This window comes from Salmo salar, chromosome ssa05 (assembly GCF_905237065.1).
Source record: "Salmo salar chromosome ssa05, Ssal_v3.1, whole genome shotgun sequence".
Classification (NCBI taxonomy): domain Eukaryota; kingdom Metazoa; phylum Chordata; class Actinopteri; order Salmoniformes; family Salmonidae; genus Salmo; species Salmo salar.
Window position 1 is genome coordinate 48,710,587 of NC_059446.1, and position 22,093 is coordinate 48,732,679.

The following is a 22,093-nucleotide window of genomic DNA, read 5'->3' on the forward strand; positions in this document are numbered from 1 at the left end:
CTGATTCTTATTTCTTCCTTCTAAATTTCCTTCTCTCTCACTCCCCCTCCTTTCCTATGCGTAGGTAATAAAATAGCAGTGACTGAACTGGCTGACATCCTGCAGATCTGTTTTTGTACTTCAGACCATGCAGCTGCAGTTGTCCTCTCAGAGTGATGTCATATGACAAGCAGCCACGGGGTCATGCAGTCTGTCAAAAAAAAACAACATTAACTTCACTTTAACCAGATTTATTTTGATAGTTATTTGAGCAGTTCAGCACAGTGATTTCAGCAACATGATTTATTATCTGTATTAAATTCACATACAGCTTGAGCCAGATACAACATTATACACTATATGAAATCACCCTTTGCTCTCTCTCTCGCCCTCTCTTTCTTTTTCCCTTTCTCTTACATGCACAAAACGCGCACACACATAAACACACACACACGAAGCAATGTGGTATTTCGGCACTAAGGCTGCACTGCATTCATTAGCAGTTGCAAAATTAAATGGAAATCAACAAGAATGTTAATACTGAGCTATGGAGCCTCCCGCAGATGCATATCATGCATACCCAAAAATATAACACAGAGCACTGTTTTATAGACAATCATATAGCTAGCTAGACATTACATTAGACTTGCATAAGACCTATGCATTGTTTCAGAAAAAGGAGAAATGAGCAGATGAAACACGTGTTCTGAGTCAGTGGTTGGTAAATAGAAGAGTTTCCTCTCCCACTTCCTATAGAAGGCTGTGATGAGTTTCTATGCTCTACAATTCCCACGGGCTGAAGCTATAATCTCCTCACCCTAAAAGGCTCTGAGTGCATTGATTTCTCCCACAGAGAAGCTTTTAACAGGGCTGTACTAGCCAGATCAGGTACCAAATGTACTAAATCAAAATGTATCTTATTACAAAATTAAAAAAATACCCTAATGACCAATTTATCAATGTATATGTTAGTCTTCAGATCTTTGGGGCCCCCTGTTACCTCAAATTCGTTTGCATTGGTGTCAGAAAATACAAAATACCATTCTCTGAAGTAAGTTGTTACAGTTTCAATTCAAAATATATATATTAAAAGTAACTGAAATCTGTATGTCAAATACATGTAACAGAAATACTGCCAATCTCTGACTAGTACTACCTAAGCTTTACACAGAGATACAAATCTAACAATTACACTAAGTTTACATTCAATTCAGAGCTGATGTTCATCGCAGTTCTCTTGTGGCAATGGTCGGTCTACAGTGCAATAATATAAATAACAATAACGCAGAAATACTTTGGAGACCAAGCTTGTAAGGTCCAACTGTGGGTTACCGTCATAAAGATGCTACATGTACACTGGTAACAGGCTTTTACTTGAAAGTATTTTGCAGTGCACTAGCTAATAGGAAGTAAATATGCTCCTTATTGTTTTATTTAACTAGGCAAGTCAGTTAACTAGAACAAATTCGTATTTACAATGACGGCCTAGGAACAGTGGGTTAACTGCCTTGTTCAGGGGCAAAACGGCAGATTTTTACCTTGTCAGCTCGGGGATTCGATCTAGCAACCTTTCAGTTACTGGCCCAACACTCTAACCACTAGGCTATCTGCCGCCCCATTTCATAGAACCAGACCATGCGTTTCCTGTTTAATACCACAGAACACCTGTATGTAGGTCAAGTCCCTGGCCTCTGAGCATAAAAATGCTAAAGTGAAAAGAAAAGTAGAAGAGAAAGAAAGTATGACCAACTATTTAAAAAAAATCCCTTCTGAACATAGAATTTCAAATAAAAAGCTGCAAGCAGCACTCGTGATACAGTGAGTGAACTTTCAAGTAACAATATAAAATTGGGAAGTATTGTTATTCAAGTGAAGACCTGAGAGTGGTTAATCAGATGTGATTGGTCTTTCTACTGAAAAATCCCCTGATGCACAGCGATAATGATGATGATGACGAAGATTAGAATGCTGACAACAATCCTCTATAATGAATCATGACTTTGATGATAAAAATAATAAGGATGGTTACAGATAGGGTCATGATAGTGATGCTGTTCCTATGATCATATGCATGCCCATTCACAGCATCATCTTGCCCTCATCCACAAAGGCGAGCACGGCTGGATTAGCAGTGTCTGGACCGTCTGACCTGACAGATGACATTCTGTGGTTCCTGGCCTGTGCTGGGTCATGGCACTCCACGTACTTGTGCAGGATGCTGTAGTAGTGGTCTTTGGTGCTGAACCTGTAGAGGGACGAGATCTTCTCCCAGGCCTGGTTAGGTGGGGTTGTGACAGGCTCTGGAGGCGTCTTCTGGAAGAAGCTCTTCAGGTTCCTCTCTGCAAGCTTTTCGGCGTGATCTGCCGTGTAGTTTTCCAGCAGGTCACTCTCCCGCTGGGCATAGACCCTCCAGAACTTCAGCTGCAGGTAGCTGACTGGGGAGTTACATCGGGCAACACAGGTCAGTAGGAGGTTGAAGACCATGATGGAGGCAATCAGTAGCCAACCCAGGATCTGAAATCAAAACCAATACATTCAACACAATATTCAACTATTCTGCTTAACCCCTTACCTGGAATGCCTGAGTTAATGTCACAGTTATAATACAGTATACTGTACTGCTCAAACTCAAACCATATCTATAAAAATAGCAGGTAGCAGGAGAATGTATTAGGGAAGCATACTGTATATGGAACGGTAGATTCATTTCAGAGGTGTGTGTTGGTCAGCAATTCCTCCATCACCTCTTGTGTGTTTCCCTTAAGATTTTTTTCAGCAGCGGTGGCAAAGTTAGCATAAGGGGGAGTGGGTGTGGCCAATGGTGCGATCTCCAAACATACATTTTAGAGGACCTCCTCTTGGCCACAGAGAAACAATTTTGCTGTTTTAAAGCTTATTTCCTGCAATTCTACACATTTTGTAATGGAGATTGTGCCATGTTCTTATGATATCTGAGTGACTCCAACATTCTATCAAAATCAATGGGGGCTGCCTTATCTTTTCTACATACTTTATATCTGGTTTTAGCCTTTAAAATTTACACTGAAAACGTTTTTACCATCCCCCCAGCGGCTGCCTGTCACTGCTAAATTAATATAGGGGAAACACTGGGAAGTTTTGTACATTAATGAGAACAAGTCATACAGGAACTGAGTCAGACTGAAAAATAACTGCTATTTTATAATAATGGAAGTAGCCTATGCTTTGAGGTACTTCTGCTTTGGGGCATTTTAATGTTGGCATTTCCAAATGAGAGACTGTATGTTTAGACTGTATGTTTAGCATTGGTATTGCTATCATTTTATTATACGGATTTAAATTGAAAATAAGTGATACAAAATTGTATCACATTACATTTTTTGTCATCTTTGAATATGTTTTAGTTTGACAAATGCGTTCAAAGCAAAAATGTGTACTTCATAATGTCAGAGGCTCAGTTTAAAATATATTACAACTCCCTTCGCTGTCAGAACACATCCAGTGGTGTCAATTACTGTTAGCTGAAATCTGTCAGTCTAATCACCTACACTCCAACAGGCCGTCGACAAAAACAAGGATAGCCCACTAAAACATATTGAAGCTTGTAAAATGGGGCAAAGAAGATATGATAAAAAATATGTAATTCAAACCATAACTTGGTTCTATTAGTGTGAATATTATCTCACCTGCGACTCAGCGCGGATGGTTGCCAGCACATCATTGCTGTCAGATTGGGGCACGTGGGTGGCTCTCCCGCACGGGAATTTAGAAAGTTCATCCTGGCACTGCGGACTCTTTCCATCGCAAAGGTGGTTTGTGAAAACCGTTACATTGACGCCAGTCACGGCGCATTCAAAGTAATTGCCATTGAGCAAAGCGACTGCAATCCAACTGACAGGTGCAACTAGTGCTGTCGTGGTGATCTGAAAGAAGACCACCCCACAGGCGCAAACATTTTTAAAATGACAAAATTTGGATTTACGTAAACACAATCCTGTTAACAATTTCCATGTTTTATTGCTCATGATGTAACCTAACACCAACAATGCCAGAGCAGGCACTAAGAGAAACACCATGCCGTAGGAAAAGTTCCAGCCGCTGCAAGGACATCTGAACACCACTGACGAAAATATATGTTCCCCGCCTGCAGTTAACAACGCAACTAAACCAAACCCGAGACTAGTCTGCTGTTTCTCAACAATTTTAAGAACCGTTTTGAACTTATCCATCATTCCAGACGCACAGGACTTACAGGCACTTCTGCTGATAGCAAGTCATGGGAGCATATAAATTGACGTGACAGCTATACTTTCAGTTCCCCTGCCCTCTCCGGCGCGCCTCCAACTCATGGTGTTGTAAACATGAAGTCACTTCACTAGGCTACAGTTTATTTATGGACGATACAATGAGGGTATTCTATTAATTCCCAGACCAGCCCCGCAGGTTGTCATGCGCCCCAAAAATCTGAAGGGGGGTGGTCTGGTTGGGTGCTTGCCCCCATCTATAAATTGGAGAAATTAATTAAAAAATATATGTTTATTTTTCTGCATATCTTAGGCACAGCTCTTGACCTGTCTGTATCCTCCTGACTGGTGGTAAAAAATTTTTTTTTTTTAAATATGCTTCTCTGCATCTCTGCTAAAATCTGGGTAAAAGATGGAAAGGAATGTGAGTCGTATTCAGTACATTTAGTAATTGGTTGCTTTGAAAAAGTCTACCAACCTTGCCAGCAGGCATGCCAGCTAAGATAGTTAGACAAGCTAGCTACTCTAACTTGATTGATGTCCTGAAATGTATTCTTGGTAGCTAGTTAGGAGTTTGGTAGATTAAGAACCTATCTGGGTTAGCGAAAGCCAACTTTATAAAATTGCTAGGTGGCTAGTAGTAAAACAATATTTACAGTGCCTTCGGAGAGTACTCAGACTCCTTGACTTTTTCCACATTTTGTTAAGTTACAGCCTTATTCTAAGATTGATTAAACTGTTTTTTCCCCCTCATCAATCTACACACAATACCCCATAATGACAAAGCAAAAACAGGTTTCTAGAAATATATTTTAAAAAACGGAAAAATAATATTTAATAAGTATTACATAAGTATTCAAACCCTTTACTCAGTACTTTGTTGAAGCCCAAATTGGCAGCGATCATTCTTGGGTATGAGCTTGGTACACGTGCATTTGGGAAGTTTCTCCCATTATTCTCTGCAGATCCTCTCAAGCTTTGTAAGATAGTATGGGGAGCGTTGCTGCACAACTATTTCCGGTTTCGATCCGGTTCAAGTCCGGGCTCTGCTGGGCCACTCCTTTGTTGTCTTAGCTGTGTGCTTAGGGACGTTGTCCTGTTGGAATGTGAACATTCGCCCTAATCTGAGGTCCTGAGTGCTCTGGAGCAGGTTTTCATCAAGGATCTCTCTGTACTTTGCTCTGTTCATCTTTGCCTCGATCCTGACTAGTCTCCCAGTCCCTGCCACTGAAAAACATACCCACAGCATGATGCTGCCACCATCATGCTTCACCGTAGGGATGGTGCCAGGTTTCCTCCAGACGTGACGCTTGGCATTCAGGCCAAAGAGTTCAATCTTGGTTTCAGAAGACCAGAGAATCTTGTTTCTCATGGTCTGAGAGTCTTTAGGTGCCTTTTGGTATACTCCAAGCGGGCTGTCATGTGGCTTCCGTCTGGTCACTCTACCATAAAGGCCGGATTGGTGGAGTGCTGCAGAGATGGTTGTCCTTCTGGAAGGTTCCCATCTCCACAGAGGAACTCAAGAGCTCTGTCAGAGTGACCATCGGGTTCTTGGTCTCCTCCCTGACCAAGACCCTTCTACCCCGACCCAGTTTGGCCACTGTGTTCTTGGGGACCTTGAATGCTGCAGACATTTTTTGGTACCCTTCCCCAGATCTGTGCCGCAACACAATCCTGTCTCGGCGCTCTATGGACAATTCCTTCGACCTTGCTCTGACATGCACTGTCAACTGTGGGACCTTATATAGACAGGTGTGTGCCATTCCAAATCATGTCCAATCAACAGAATTTACCACAGGTGGACTCCAATCAAGTTGTAGAAACATCTCAAGTGTGATCAATGGAACAGGATGCACCTGAGCTCAGCTTTGAGTCTCATAGCAAAGGGTCTAAATACTTACGTAAATAAGGTATTTCAGTTTTATATTTTTTTATACATTTGCAAAGATTTCTAAAAACCTGTTTTCACTTTATCATTATGGGGTATTGTGTGTAGATTGATGAGAAACAACATTTATTTAATACATTGTAGAATAAAGCTGTAACGTAACAAAATGTGGAAAAAGTGAAGGGGTCTGAATACTTTCCAAAGGCAGTGTATATATACAGTATATACAGTACCGGTCCAAAGTTTGGACACACCTACTCATTCCAGGGTTTTTCTTTCTTTGTACTATTTTCTACACTGTAGAATAATAGTGAAGACATCAAAACTATGAAATAACACATATGGAATCATGTAGTAACCAAAAAAAGTGTTAAATTCTTGAAAGCAGCCACCCTTTGCCTTGATTACAGCTTTTCACACTCTTGGCATTCTCTCAACCAGCTTCACATGGGATGCTTTTCCAACAGTCTTGAAGGAGTTCCCACATATTCTGAGCACTTGTTGGCTGCGTTTCCTTCATTCTGCAGTTCAACTCATCCCAAACCATCTCAATTGGGTTGAGGTCGGGTGATTGTGGAGGCCAGGTCATCTGATGCAGCACTCCATCACTCTCCTTCTTGGTCAAATAGCCCTTACACAGCCTGGAGGTGTGTTTTGGGTCATTGTCCTGTTGAAAAACAAATGATAATCCTACTAAGCACAAACCAGATGGGATGGCGTATCGCTGCGGAATGCTATGGTAGCATTGCTGGCTAAATGTGCCTTGAATTCTAAATAAATCACTGACAGTGTCACTAGCAAAGCACCCCCACACCATCGCACCTCCTCCTCCATGCTTCACGGTGGGAAGCACACATGCAGTGATCATCCGTTCACCTAGTCTGCATCTCACAAAGACATGGCGGTTGGAACCAAAAATCTCAAATTTGGACTCAGCAGACCAAAGGACAGATTTCCACTGGTCTAATGGCCATTCTTTGTGCTTTAGGCCCAAGCAAGTCTCTTCTTATTATTGGTGTCTTTTAGTAGTGGTTTCTTTGCAGCAATTCGACCATGAAGGACTTACTCCCCCAGTCTCCTCTGAACAGTTGATGTTGAGATGTGTCTGTTTCTTGAACTCTGTGAAGCATTTATTTGTGCTGCAATTTCTGAGACTGGTAACTCTAGCGAACTTATCCTCTGCAGCAGAGGTAACTCTGGGTCTTCCTTTCCTGAGGCCGTCCTCGTGAGTGCCATTTTCATCATTGCGCTTGATGGTTTTTGCGACTGCACTTGAAGAAACTTTCAAGTTCTTGAAATTTTCCGGATTGACTGACCTTCATGTCTTAAAGTAATGATGAACTGTCGTTCTTTTTGCTTATTTGAGCTAGGCTATCTTAGGGCTATCTTCTGCATAGCACCCCATACCTTATCACAACACAACTGATTGGCTCAAATGCATTAAGAAGGAAAGAAATTCCAAAAATTAACTTTCAACAAGGCACATCTGTTAATTGAAATCCATTCCAGGTGACTACCTCATAAAGCTGGTTGAGAGAATGCAAAGAGTGTGCAAAGCTGTCATCAAGACAAAGGGTGCGTACCTCGAAAAATCTCAAATATATTTTGATTTGTTTAACACTTTTTTGGTTACTACATGATTTCATGTGTGCTATTTCATAGTTTTGATGTCTTCGCTATTAGTAAAAATAAAGAAAAACCCTTGAATGAGTCAGTGTGTCCAAACGTTTGACTGGTACTGTATGTACAGTAGAAGTCGGAAGTTTACATACACTTAGGTTGGAGTCATTAAAACTCATTTTTCAACCACTCCACAAATTTCTTGTTAACAAACTATAGTTTTGGCAAGTCGGTAAGGACAACTACTTTGTGCATGACACACGTAATTTTTCCAACAATTGTTTACAGACAGATTATTTCACTTATAATTCACAATTCCAGTGGGTCAGAAGTTTACATACACTAAGTTGACTGTGCCTTTAAACAGCTTTGAAAATTCCAGAAAATGATGTCATGGCTTTCGAAGTTTCTGATAGGCTAACTGACATCATTTGCATCAATTGGAGGTGTAACTGTGGATGTATTTCAAGGCCTACCTTCAAACTCAGTGCCTTTTGCTTGACATCATGGGAAAATCAAAAGAATTCAGCCAAGACCTAAGAAAAAAATTGTAGACCTCCACAAGTCTGGTTCTTCCTTGGCAAAGGACCTTGTGAAGATGCTGGAGGAAACAGGTACAAAAGTATCTATATCCATAGATCGACATAACCTGAAAGGCCGCTCAGCAAGGAAGAAGCCACTGCTCCAAAACCGCCATAAAAAAGCCAGACTACGGTTTGCAATTGCACATGGGAACAAAGACCATACTTTTTGGAGAAATGTCCTCTGGTCTGATGAAACAAAAATATAACTATTTGGCCATAATGACCATCGTTATGTTTGGAGGAAAAAGGGGGATGTTTGCAAGCCGAAGAACACCATCCCAACCGTGAAGCACGGGGGTGGCAGCATCCTGTTGTGGGGGTGCTTTGCTGCAGGAGGGACTGGTGCACTTCACAAAATAGATGGCATCATGAGGGAGTTAAATTATGTGGATATATTGAAGCAACATCTCAAGACATCAGTCAGGAAGTTAAAGCTTGGTCGCAAATGGGTCTTCCAAATGGACAATGACCCCAAGCATACTTCCAAAGTTGTGGCAAAATGGCTTAAGGACAACAAAGTCAAGGTATTGGAGTGGCCATCACAAAGCCCTGACCTCAATCCTATAGAACATTTGTGGGCAGAACTGAAAAATTGTGTGCGAGCAAGGAGGCCTACAAACCTGACTCAGGTACACCAGCTCTGTCAGGAGGAATGGGCCAAAATTCACCCAACTTCTTGTGGGAAGCTTGTGGAAGGCTACCCAAAATGTTTGACCCAAGTTAAACAATTTAAAGGCAATGCTACCAAATACTAATTGAGTGTATGTAAACTTCTGACCCACTGGGAATGTGATGAAAGAAATAAAAGCTCAAATAAATCATGCTCTCTACTATTATTCTGACATTTCACATTCTTAAAATAAAGTGGTGATCCTAACTGACCTAAGACAGGGAATTTGTACTATTATTAAATGTCAGGAATTGCAACAAAACTGAGTTTAAATGTATTTGGCCAAGGTGTATGTAAACTTCCGACTTCAGCTGTATGTCTCACGCCCTGATCTGTTTCACCTGTCCTTGTGCTTGTCTCCACCCCCCTCCTGGTGTCGCCCTTCTTTCCAACTATCCCGTGTATTTATACCTGTGTTCTCTGTCTGTTTGTCACCAGTTCGTCTTGTTCGTTCAAGCTAACCAGCGGTTTTCCCTGTCAGCTCCTATTGTTATATATTTAAATAGGACAAATCTGAGGGGGCACGTGGTCATGTGCCCCCTATAGGCATGATGCCTCTGCTCCTGTCTTATCTTGGGTCCTGTGTGATCTCATGTAGGCTCCCTCTAATTCTCCTCTCTTTCTCTCTCACATCCCTTTCCCTTGGTTTAAAAACCCAGCCAGTTGTTTTCTCTTTAGCTCAATCTCTCTCTAACTCATTCTCTCTCTCTCTCTCTCTCTCTCGTTCTCTCTCTCTCTCGTTCGCACCTGCTGTCGCGACCTTTGAATGCTCGGCTATGAAAAGCCAACTGACATTTACTCCTGAAGTGTGCGCCCTCTATAACCATTGTGATTATTATTTTACCCTGCTGATCATCTATGAACATTTAGACATCTTGAAGAACAATCTGGCCTTAATGGCCATGTACTGTACTACTCTTAAGCCTAGTTTACATTGGCAGTTTGAAGTGACCAAAGTCCGATTTTTTTGCATATCTGATTTAAATCTGTTCTTTTTCCTGCAGTGTGAACAGCCAAAAAGCACATGGAATCAGATATTCAAGTCAGACTGATTCATGGCCATGCGACTTGTCTGAAAATTCAAATCGAATTTATTTGCTCTGAAGTTGATTTTAGACTGTTATTTGGAAAATCTTGTTGCTTGCTAGCTACTCTGTTGACAGTTTTGACAAGAACACATGGTAGCTAACAAGCTTGTTAATTGTTTACAAACAAATTAGTGAATGTGGTAGAAAGCTAAACAGCTACCTAGCTAGCTAGTTGACTGCTGTGGCTAGCCAAAAATTACTTGTTTTAAAAGTTGGATCATCTAATCCTTTGAGGCTTTAAAAGTGTACTTATACTATGATTTTTAACATTTAAAGCAGCTGGGAAATGTCCATGGCAGGTATTGTTGTCACCTTAGCTTGCTCCATAACTTCTGAGCGATAGGAAGCACAAGCACCACCACCAATCGGTCTACGCCACTGCTCACATCCGTCATTACTATGACAACAAGCATAGCCATGTCAGCAAATTACTGCTGTCTGAACACACAGAAATCCGATTTGGTATTTGTATTTTGTTTTTCTTATGGATCCCCATTAGCTGCTGCCAAAGCAGCAGTTACACTTCCTGGGTTCTGGCAAAATGAAGGAAGTTATACAATTTTAAAAACATTACAACACATTCATAACAGATTTCACAACACACTAAGTGTGTGCCCTCAGGCCCCTACTCCACTACCACGTATCTATAACACAAAATCCACGTGTACGTGTATGTATAGTGCATATGTTATCATGTGTGTGTACGCATGTCTGTGCCTATGTTTGTGTTGCTTCACAGTCCCTGCTGTTCCATAAGGTGTATTTTTATCTCTTTTTTATCTGATTCTACTGCTTGTATCAGTTACTCGATGTGGAATAGAGTTCCATGTAGTCATGGCTCTATGTAGTACTGTGCGCCTCCTATAGTCTGTTCTGGACAGTGAAGAGACCTCTGGTGGCATATCTTGTGGGGCATGCATGGGTGTCTGTGCTCTGTGCTAGTCATTTAAACAGACAGCTCGGTGATTTCAACATGTCAATACCTTTCACAAATACAAGTGTGATGAAGTCAATCTCTCCTCCACTGAGCCAGAAGAGATGTACATGCATATTATTAATGTTTGCTCTCTGTGTACATCCAAGGGCCAGCCGTGCTGCCCTGTTCTGAGACAATTGCGATTTTCCTAAATCCCTATTTGTGGCACCTGACCTCACGACTGAACAGTAGTCCAGGTGCGACAAAACTAGAGCCTGTAGGACCTTCCTTGCTGATAGTGCTGTTAAGAAGGTTGAGCAGCGCATTATTATGGACACACTTCTCCCCATCTTAGCTACTGTTGTGTCAGTATGTTTTGACCATGACTGTCACGATCGCTTTCTTCGAACTCCTTGTCACAGATCAGCCAAGGCGCAGTGTGCCGGTAATTCCACATACTTTATTTGTGAACCCGAACAAAACAAGAAACAGGTGAAAACAGAAAGAAACGTGACGTTCTGGGGCTGCTCAAAGGCAGCTACACAAAACAAAATCCCACAACTCAAGGAGGGAAAAAGGGCTGCCTAAGTATGGTTCCCAATCAGAGACAACGATAGACAGCTGCCTCTGATTGGAAACCATACCTGGCCAAAACATAGAAACAAAATACATAGATTGCCCACCCCATATCACACCCTGACCTAACTAAACAGAGAAAAACGGCTCTCTCAGGTCAGGGCGTGACAATGACAGTTTACAATCCAGTGTTACTCCACGCAGTTTAGTCACTTCAACTTCCTCAATTTCCACATCATTTATTACAAGATTTAGTTGAGGTTGAGGGTTTATTGAATGATTTGAGTAAGTAAGGGGCCTAGACAGCTTTTAGTTTTTCAAATAGTTTCGTTTTTGAAATACTAACTTATTCCTTGCCCCCATTCTTAAACTAACTGCAGCTCTTTGTTAAGTGTTGCAGTCATTTCCGTCACTGTAGTAGCTGACGTGTATAGTGTCAAGTCATCCGCATACATAGACACACTGGCTTTACTCAAACCCAGTGGCATGTCTTTAGTAAAAGTCTTAAACAAGTAAAGGGCCTAGACAGCTGCCCTGGGGAATTCGTAATTCTACCTGGATTATGTTGGAGAGGCTTCTATTAAAGAACACCATCTGTGTTCTGTTAGACAGGTAATTTTTTATCCACAATATTTTTTTATATAAGTTTTATTTATTTCACCTTTATTTAACCAGGTATGCAATTTGAGAACAAGTTCTCATTTACAACTGTGACCCGGCCAAGATAAAGTAAGGCAGTGCGACAAAAACAACAACACAGAGTTACACATGGGATAAACAAACGTACAGTCAATAACACAATAGAAAAATCTGTATAGAGTGTGTGCAAATGAAGGAAGGAGGTAAGGCAATAAATAGGCCATAGTGGCGAAGTAATTACAATTTAGCAATTAACACTGGAGTGATAGATGTGCAGATGAGGATGTGCAAGTAGAAATACTGGTGTGCAAAAGAGCAGAAAAACTAAAACAAATATGGGATGAGGTAGGAAGTTGGTTGGATGGGCAATTTACAGATGGGCTGTGTACAGCTGCAGCAATCGGTAAGCTGCTCTGACAGCTGATGCTTAAAGTTAGAGAGGGAGATATAAGTCTCCAACTTTAGTGATTTTTGCAATTTGTTCCAGTCATTGGCAGCAGAGAACTGGAAGGAAAGGAGGCCAAAGTAGGTGTTGGCTTTGGGGATGACCAGTGAAATATACCTGCTGGAGCGTGCTACGGGTGGGTGTTGCTATGGTGACCAGTGAGTTGGGGTGTATAGCACAGGGTGTAAAGCCATTACACATACGTTTTTCCAGCAGCAGACTATGATCAATAATGTCAAAAGCCACACTGAAGTCCCACAAAACAGCCCCCACAATCTTTTTATTATCAATTTCTCTCAGCCAATCATCAGTCATTTGTGTAAGTGCTGTGCTTGTTGAATGTCCTCTCCTATAAGCGTGCTGAAAGTCAGTTGTCAATTACTTTACTGTAAAATAGCACTGTATCTGGTCAAACACAATTTTTTCCAAAAGTTTACTAAGGGTTGGTAACACAATGATTGGTCGGCTATTTGAGCCAGTAAAGGGGGCTTTACAATTCTTAGGTAGCGGAATTACTTTTGCTTCCCTCCAGGCCTGAGGGCACACACTTTCTAGTAGGCTTAAATTGAAGATGTGGCAATATCGTCCGCTATTATCGTCTGTAATTTTCCATCCAAGTTGTCAGACCCCGGTGGCTTGTCATTGCTGATAGACAACAATCATTTTTTCACCTCTTCCACACCCACTTTACAGAATTCAAAATTACAATTCTTGTCTTTCATAATTTGGTCAGATATACTTGGATGTTTAGTGTCAGCATTTGTTGTTGGCATGTCATGCCTAAGTTTGCTTATCTTCCCAATTAAAAAATAATTAAAGTAGTTAATATCAGTCGGTTTTGTGATGAATGAGCCATCTGATTCAATGAATGATGGAGCTGAGTTTTCCTTTTTTCCCAACATTTCATTGAAGATGCTCCAAAGCTTTTTACTATCATTCTTTATGTAATTTATCTTTGTTTCATACAGTAGTGTAGTTTCTTATTTTTATTCAGTTTAGTCACATGATTTCTCAATTTGCAGTATGCTTGCCAGTCGGTTGTGCAGTCAGACTTCCTTTTGCCTCATCCCTCCAAACATAACATTTTTCAATTCCTTAACCTCCTGTGTGTCACACTCTGATCTGGTTCACCTGTCCTTGTGATTGTCTCCACCCCCTCCAGGTGTTGCTTATTATCCCCTGTGTATATATCCTTGTGTTTCCTGTCTCTCTATGCCAGTTCATCTTGTTTTCCAAGTCAACCATCATTTTTCCTTGCTCCTATTTTTCCCCAGGCTCTGTTTGTTTCTAGTCCTCCTGGTTTCGACCCTTGCCTGTCCTGACTCTGAACCCGCCTGCCTGACCACTCTGCCTGTTCTGACTACCAGCCTGCCTTTCCCCTTGTACGGTTGTTGGACTCGGATCTGTTTTTTGACCCCTGTCTGGCCTGACCTCGAGACTGCCTATTGTCTGGTACCCTTTGGACTCTGACCTGGTTTATGAACTCTCGCCTGTCCCCGACCTGCCTCTACCTACTCCCTTTGTTATAATAAATATCTGAGCTCTACCATCTTCATCCTGTGTCTGCATTTGGGTCTCGCCTTGTGCCATTATACTGTGTCCATTTACAGACTCACAAGTTGACAGTTACCCTGTGGATAATGCAGAGACAGAGAGTCAGTAAAACAATTCCACACAAGATGAAGAATAAAGGGTTAACGTTCAGGAACTAGCTAGCTAAATGATACAAAAGACTAACTTAAATTGGCTGGGGTCTGTCCATACGCAGTCAAGGATCCACTGCAGGGAAAAACATTATTTTTACCTATGAATAATCTAACTAGCTAGCCTAGCTACGGTGCATTCTAAAAGTACTCAGACCCCTTGACTTTTTCCACATTTTGTTACGTTACAGCCTTATTTTAAAATTGATTAAATTGTAATTTTTTCCCTCATCAATCTACACACAATACCCCATAATGACGAAGCAAAAACAGGTTTTAGACATTTTTGCAAATGTATTGTTTTCAGTTTACTTAGTACTTTGTTGAAGCACCTTTGGCAGCGATTTCAGCCTCGAGTCTTCTTGGGCACGATGCTACAAGCCTAGCACACCTGTATTTGGTAAGTTTCTCCCATTCTTCTCTGCAGATCCTCTCAAGCTCTGTCAGGTTGGATGGGGAGCGTCGCTGCACAGCTATTTTCAGGTCTCTCTAGAGATGTTCGATCGGGTTCAAGTCAATCCTGCATTGTCTTGGCTGTGTGCTTAGGGTCGTTGTCCTGTTGGAAGGTGAACCTTCGCCCCAGTTTGAGGTCCTGAGTGCTCTGGAGCAGGTTTTCATCAATGATCTTTCTGTACTTTGCTCTGTTCATCTTTCCCTCGATCCTGACTAGTCTCTCTGGCCCTGCTGTTGAAAAACATCCCCACAGCATGATGCTGCTACCACCATGCTTCACCGTAGGAATGGTATTGGCCAAGTGATGAGTGGTGCCAGGTTTTCTCCGGACGTGACGCTTGGCATTCAGGCCAAAGAGTTCAATATTGGTTTCATCAGACCAGAGAATCTTGTTTCTCATGGTCTGAGAGTCCTTTAGGTGCCTTTTGGCAACTCCAAGCGGGCTGTCATGTGCCTTTTACTGAGGAGTGGCTTCCGTCTGGCCACTCTACCATAAAGGCCTACCATAAAGGCCTGATTGGGGGAGTGCTGAAGAGATGGTTGTCCTTCTGGAAGTTTCTCCCATCTCCACAGAGGAACTTTGGAGCTCTGTCAGAGTGACCATCAGGTTCTTGGTCACTTCCCTGACCAAGGCCCTTCCCCCCCGATTGCTCAGTTTGGCCAGGTGGCCAGCTCTAGGCCAGGCGGTCAGCTCATTCTCCCAACACATAGTTCTAGGCTAAATAAGTATTTTATGGGTTGACATTATTTTGGAGACAAAATAAACTGGTAATTAGCATAGGCCTTACTATTCAAATACTCACTGCAGTGAATGTTGTATTGTACTCAAAGACTTACCAATTTCGATAGGCCCCATTTCTTAGCCTGGTTGCTAAGAAATGTTAGATTTTTTTTACTTTAGTTTATTTAGTAAATATTTTCTTAACCAACAATGCAGTTTAAGAAATAGAGTTAAGGGCTTGTAAGTAGGCATTTCTCGGTAAGGTCTACACCTGTTGAATTCACCGCATGTGATAAATAACATTTGATTTGAAGTATTTACTTTTTTTGTCTATATAATCATCGGCAATGTTGATAACTGTATCTGCCTAGTTGAACATTTTCATGTATTTTAAATCAAATAAAAAATCGAATCAAATCAAGAGCACAAACTGGGATCATACCACCCATTTCTCGATTGGGCCCATAGACTAGCACTAGCCTACATATAATAAAATATAACCGAGAGGCCCCATAACCTACTAGACGTACTCATACAACAATTCCATCACTTGATGGCGCTGTATACCACATGACCATGTGACCGCATGTGACCATATCAAGAGGCGGGGTTTGAATGTGACAATTTAGCTAACACAATGTAACCATCTCAACTGTCCAATACAACTGACTGTAAAACCGCAGACTAACTTGGTATTCATTACTCGTTTCAACTGCTCACCACAAATGAAACGGATATCAAATGGTAGAAAACAGATTGTCAACAAAACGGGACCGCTGAGAGGACAGGGCCAGAGAACAGTCATAGTCATATGAGGTGGGTAGCTCGTTTGGTGTGCAACATCGGGAGAATATTACTGCATACATGGTTTGGATGGTTATTAAATGCGAGAAGGGCATATTTATACCGGGCAATATTTTTGGGGGTTAAGTCGGAGACTAGGTTTATGCGGTCAGGACACTTTGGTGAGACAGGGGTTTATCCCAAATACCCCGTATTGTTTTTTTTTCTCGGCTGAAAGATCCGCTGCCTTGTTGCTAGGAAACCTTTGACAGCTCTGAGATTTAATTTAAAAGTGATAGTGAATGACCAAGGCCTGCGGACTCCTCGGCTGAAACAGGCTCGAGCGCACTGATTTATATACTCACCACCACCAGACTGCTTCTGTCTAATCTACCGCGCGTGCTTCTCATGCGATGTAAATTGTAGACTACGTTATCCATGTGTAAACATAGCCATATCATGTTAACCATCAAACATCGTTCAATTCGCGAGTTATGTATGGACACTATGTTTGACAATAAAATATGGTACAGTAAAGTAGGTTAACATATCTAGCCTAGGCTACTTGTCCAAAGTTTGAAAAACTAGAAGTGTCATTTTCACTGGAGCAACATAAAAGGCAGGAATTTGACAGGACAGATGTGTAACGTAGTATCCCATCTCTCTCTCTCTCTCGTTCTCTTGGTGCCTATGGCCATGCATCTGAAGGTCACTCGGTGAACCAGTGGTGTAGTCAGAAATATTGATGGCAGGGCCAGCAAAAATGTAGGTGGGCCAAAATTGAGGCACTCAAATAATCATTAAATGATCACAAATGTATAGCGTATCCTACCTTAATGTAATCGATCACACACAACAAATCATCTAACATGTGATTTCACATTACAGACCAAATAGTATTGTAGGCCTATGTAAATCCATGACTCTTGCATTTAACATGATTTAACAATGATTTTGATGGCAGTGAGAGGACATGTAGCTCCTGCAATGCAGCATGTAGCAGCCAAAATCAGTATGTCCACCCTGTTGCCACATGGAGATGTGCCCTTCCACATTATTCAGAGCAACAAAGCTGAGCTCTTTAGAGGCTGTGCTCTCTTGGACAATGTTTACCTAAAGAACCACCACTGATATTCACCCCCAGCTGATGTATGACCTAGTACACTTGAAAAAAACTGGTGTCAAGGTCTTTACTAGGAAACTGAATGAAACTGTTCTGGGACAAAGCAAAAACTAAAATAAGAGGAACTCTGCCATACATCCACCAAGATCATGACCATCAGCCACCCAGAGAGATCAGCACCACTCTACACTACCGGGCCACATCCACAGAGGCCAGCTCCATCCTACACCATCGGCCCCATCCAGAGCGGCCAACACCACTCTGCACCATCGGGCCCCTTCCATAGAGGCTAGCTCGACCCTAAACCACCAGGCTCCTTCCAGAGAGGCCAGCTCCACCCTACAACATCGGGCCCCTTCCAGAGTGGACAGCACCCCCTTACCTCACTACCCATCCATGCTAACAGGAAAACACCTTAGTCAGAAGAGACCAACGGTCCAGCAAGACATCTATGCAGAAGTGTCACGAAGAATAGAGCACCCTGCTGCAGCTGAACTCGACCAGATAAGGCATCTGGTGAACATTATTTGCAATAAAATTTGAAATAGAATTTGTTATTATGAGAAATAAAATTATTAGAAATACAGTCTATTATAATGATGAGCTCAGTTTTATATAAGCTAGTGCAGCCAGTGCAGAGACTTTGAAACTGGTGTAATGTGTGCAGCATTCTGTATGTTTTGCAGTTCACCAATGGCTTTCTTGGGTAGACCAGACAGGAGAGCATTAAAGTAGTCAAGCCTGCTTGTAATAAAATCATGGATGAGTCTCTCTGTATCAGCCTGAGATAGAAATGGCTCTGGTGACACAGAAATGTAAAGTTGTGTATAGTCTGGGTAGCAGTGAAAATCAGTGCCATGCTGCCAAGGTGTAACATATAAACTGAACAGTACCGGATCCAAAATTGAACCTTGTGGAACGCCACGTGATATCTATTTGCTCAGAGTTATGTTCACCAAGGGTGACAAACTCTCGACCTGTTAAATAGGTCCTAAACCAATTTAAAACTGGACCAGAGAGGCCAACCCACCTCTGCATTCTGTCCAGAAGGACATCATGGTTAACAGTGTTGAACACAGCACCTAAATCCAATGACAGAGAGCTGTTTGGCATTTGTGTTGGCTCTAGGATAAGTTACCACTTTAACTAAGGATGTCTGTGCTGTGGTGGGCATGAAAACCAGATAGGATTTTTAAATACAGTTGGCACTTAAATAATTTAGCTGTTTGAAAACCAATTTCTTCAGAATTTTGAAGAATGGAAGGTTGGAGATGGAGGTTGGAGCTGAAGATTCTAGATTACTTTTTCTTCAGAAGGGGTTTCACCATAGCAGTTTTTAGTGCAGTGGGGAAAGTGCCTGTGAACAGGGAGGGATTAACAATAGCTTGTACCTCTTCAGATATGCAATTAAAAACTGTTTTGAAGAAGGTGGTGGAGATAGGATCAAGAAGGCAAGTAGAAGGCTTAATAAGCTGTGATATCACTTTCCTGGGCATGTCTGTGTCAACCAGGGAAAATAACTCCATAGTGCCTTTGCGTGGTAGGCTAGGGCACATATCATCAAACTTCTCATCAGGTCTGGATTCCCAGCCTAACGTTTGTTATCTTATCTCTGAACTATGCTGCAAACTTATCACATTATATGTGGAGGAAAGTTCACATAGGTTTGTAGGGGTAGGAGTTATGGTCGAGAAGTGCACTCTCAAATTATTCTGATTATTAGTGATCAAGTTAGAAAACTGAGCCCATCTGGCATTTCCAATTGCTTTGTTAGATATGCCAAGTTGCTCTCTCAGAATATCATAGTGGACTTGCAACTTTGACATTCTCCACTTCCGCTCTGCCTTTTTGCAATTTCTCTTTAATTGATTTGTTTCCTCACTCAGCCAAGGGGTTCTACATTTCGATGTGGCCTTTTTCAACATTACTGGAGCTATGGCATCAATGGTTGCCCTTAATTTGCTATTAAAGTTATCAACTAAATTATCACAAGAGGAAGGCAGAATAGGTGATGATGTATTGTTCATACACTCAATCCAAATCTGTAGCAACTTCAGAGGTAAGATAGCATTTCTTAATAATGCGTTCAGTATTACCCTGGGCTATGGGCAACAAGGTAGTAAAAAATGCACAGTAGGCATCCCGAGTGGCGCAGTGGTCTAAGGCACTGCATCGCAGTGCTAGCTGGTGTACAGTGTACGGTGTTTCCTCCGACACATTGGTGCGGCTGGCTTTCGGGTTGGATGGACATTGTGTCAAGAAGCAGTGCGGGTTGGGTTGTGTTTCGGAGGACGCATGTCTCTCGACCTTCGCCTCTCCCGAGTCCGTACGGAGTTGCAGCGATGAGACAAGACTGTAACTACTACCGATTGGATACCACGAAATTGGGGAGAAAAAAAGGGGTGAAAATACAAAGAAAAGAGAAATGCACAGTGGTGATCAGATAAAGCAACTTCAACTGTAGAGGATATGTCAATAGAAAGCCCTTTGGTAATAACCAGGTCCAGAGTATGTCTGCGGTTATCGGTGGGCCCAATAACTTGTTGGATAAAGTTCATAGAGTTCAAAAGATTAATAAATTCATTGGCCTTGGAGTCAGTCTCTTTGTCAACGTGAATATTAAAATCGCCAAACACAACGATTTTATCATAGTTCTCAAGGACATTAGTTCAGAGAAATCAGTAAAGAAAGTGGGGCAATACTCTGCTGGCCTATACAGGGTTATAGCCAGCACTGGTGGCTGACATTTAAACAGTATAGCATGATACTCAAAAGACTCAAAGTCACCAAATGAAATGTCCTTACAGCTGAGAGCATTAGTAAAAATAGAGGCTGTCCCCCCACCCTTTTCCCTTTTCTGATAGTATAAAAAGCTGTAGTCTGGCGGGGAGGCTTCAATAAGAGAGATACTGCAGTCTGAAGACTGCATGTTTCTCACAAGAACATGGCTATCAATTTTGCGCTCAGTAATGAGGTCATTCACGAGAAAGGTTTTACAAGTGATTGCTCTAACATTTTAAAAGCTCCATATTCAATAAGTGTAGGCCACTCGGACTCTGGGGCAGGTAACCAATGGAATAACAACCAAATTATGAAAATTACAGCCACATTTTCTGTCAGTCTCCAATCGATCAGAATGGTAGGATATGACAATTTGTATAAACTCACTAGAAAGTGGCGTTAGAGGAACATAAATGAGGTTACTCACAATAACCACAGTGCCATTTCTACAGGAGTTGATATGCTTTCCAAGTCCTCTGTTGCTTATTCTGACAGGGAGGACTGGAGCACTACCAGACCCTATCAGTCAGTCTCTAAAACAGTTTGTGATGTTACTGGAAATAATCCTGGAACCCCTGCGATTAGGATGAATCCCATCTCTTTTTTAAAAACTGCTGATTGCTCCCACAGCAAATCAAAGTTGTCACAAAAGGAGACATTCCTGTCATTGTAAAGTTTCTTCAGGTACTCGTTTAGAGCAACGAGTCGGCTGAAATGTTCTGAACCCCTCCGATAGCACTGGAGATGGCCCTGTGCTAGTGTGGTGTTATAAAATATATATATGTAGTCCACCCTCAGTTCCTCAGATCGCCTAAAGCGAAAGTCATTAAAACCTACGTGAATGGGCCTCCCGAGTGGCGCAGCAGTCTAAGACACTGTATCGGTGTTAGTATAGCCTGGGGTTCGATCCCAGGCTGTGTCATTACCGGCCGTGACCGTGAGTCCCATAGGTCGGCGCACAATTTGCCCAGCGTCGCCCGGGTTAAGCGAGGGTTTGGCCGGGGGGGCTTTACTTGGCACATCGTGCTCTAGCGACTCCTTGTGGCAGGCCGGACACCTGCAGGCTGACTTCGGTCGTCTGTTGAACGGTATTTCCTCCGACACATTGGTGCAGCTGGCTTCTGGGATAAGCGAGCAGGTGTTAAGAAGCACGGTTTGGCGGGTCATGTTGCTGAGGATGCATCACTCGATCTTCGCCTGTCCCGAGCCCGTTGGGGAGTTGCAGCGATGAGACAAGATCGTAATCACAAAATTCCGATGGCGTTGGAAACCCCAGGAAGGTGGAAGATGGCCCAAGCCCCTTCTGTCTTGAGTCAGCGACCTGCTGAACTGTGGTGGCCACCGGCTGGTGGTATACTCCCAAGATCCGTGCTGACTCCCGGGGCTGGTAGGTCCGTCTCAAGTGGGCCAAAGATGTTTGATAGCTGGATTTGATCTTCTCAGATAGATGAAGGGTGGTCAGACTGCCTTCCCTATCTCCTACACCTTGCGAGTGTCTAGTCTCCCATGGGCTGCGGAGTTGAGCTTAACATTTGTCCGTTGGATTGGGGCAGATCAACTCCGCCCGACTCATCGACAGCTTTGCTATAGGAGACATTTATAAGTGAGATTCGGTTTGCCTGGGCTACAGCAAGGTTGTGTACTTAGAAAGCAGGCAATCCTTCTCTCGCAGCCTAGCGAGCAGTCGGAGGATCTCTTCCCTAAGCTGCTTGATGGTGGTGCATTTAGTGCAAACAAATCCCTGTCCCAGTTTTCAGTTACGCCTTATCTTCATCTTGTGATTGTGTGGAAATCATCTCACACCCAGCCGTGGATAAAAACACCAGTGGGCTAGCACTGCTAGCGTTAGCCTGCTTCGTTTTCCTGATGGCTATCAGCTAAATGCTACTTAACAGGAATCC

At 42.3% G+C, this 22,093-nt stretch overlaps 2 protein-coding genes across 3 annotated transcripts in view; one reads left to right on the forward strand and one right to left on the reverse strand.

The window, feature by feature from the left end:
* Positions 1-214: 214 nt before the first annotated feature.
* On the reverse strand, positions 215-4,338 carry LOC106605039 (calcium homeostasis modulator protein 6). Of its 2 annotated transcripts, XM_045718309.1 has the most exons (3): positions 4,211-4,338; positions 3,645-3,881; positions 215-2,493 (listed from the first exon to the last, which is right to left on the reverse strand). In XM_045718309.1, the coding sequence occupies exon 3, from the start codon at positions 2,461-2,463 to the stop codon at positions 2,059-2,061; it is 405 nt and encodes a 134-aa protein (XP_045574265.1). In that variant the 5' UTR covers positions 2,464-2,493; positions 3,645-3,881; positions 4,211-4,338; the 3' UTR covers positions 215-2,058. The 2 variants fall into 2 exon arrangements, with proteins under 2 accessions (XP_045574265.1, XP_014055751.2); XM_014200276.2 differs by having other exon boundaries at positions 3,645-4,295.
* An 11,782-nt stretch (positions 4,339-16,120) lies between these two features.
* LOC106605029 (kelch-like protein 32) overlaps positions 16,121-22,093 on the forward strand; it is a 43,550-nt gene continuing 37,577 nt past the window's right edge. Inside the window, exon 1 of the mRNA XM_014200255.2 lies at positions 16,121-16,321. The gene's annotated coding sequence lies outside the window, so the exon portion shown is untranslated. The remainder of the gene's footprint in view (positions 16,322-22,093) is intronic.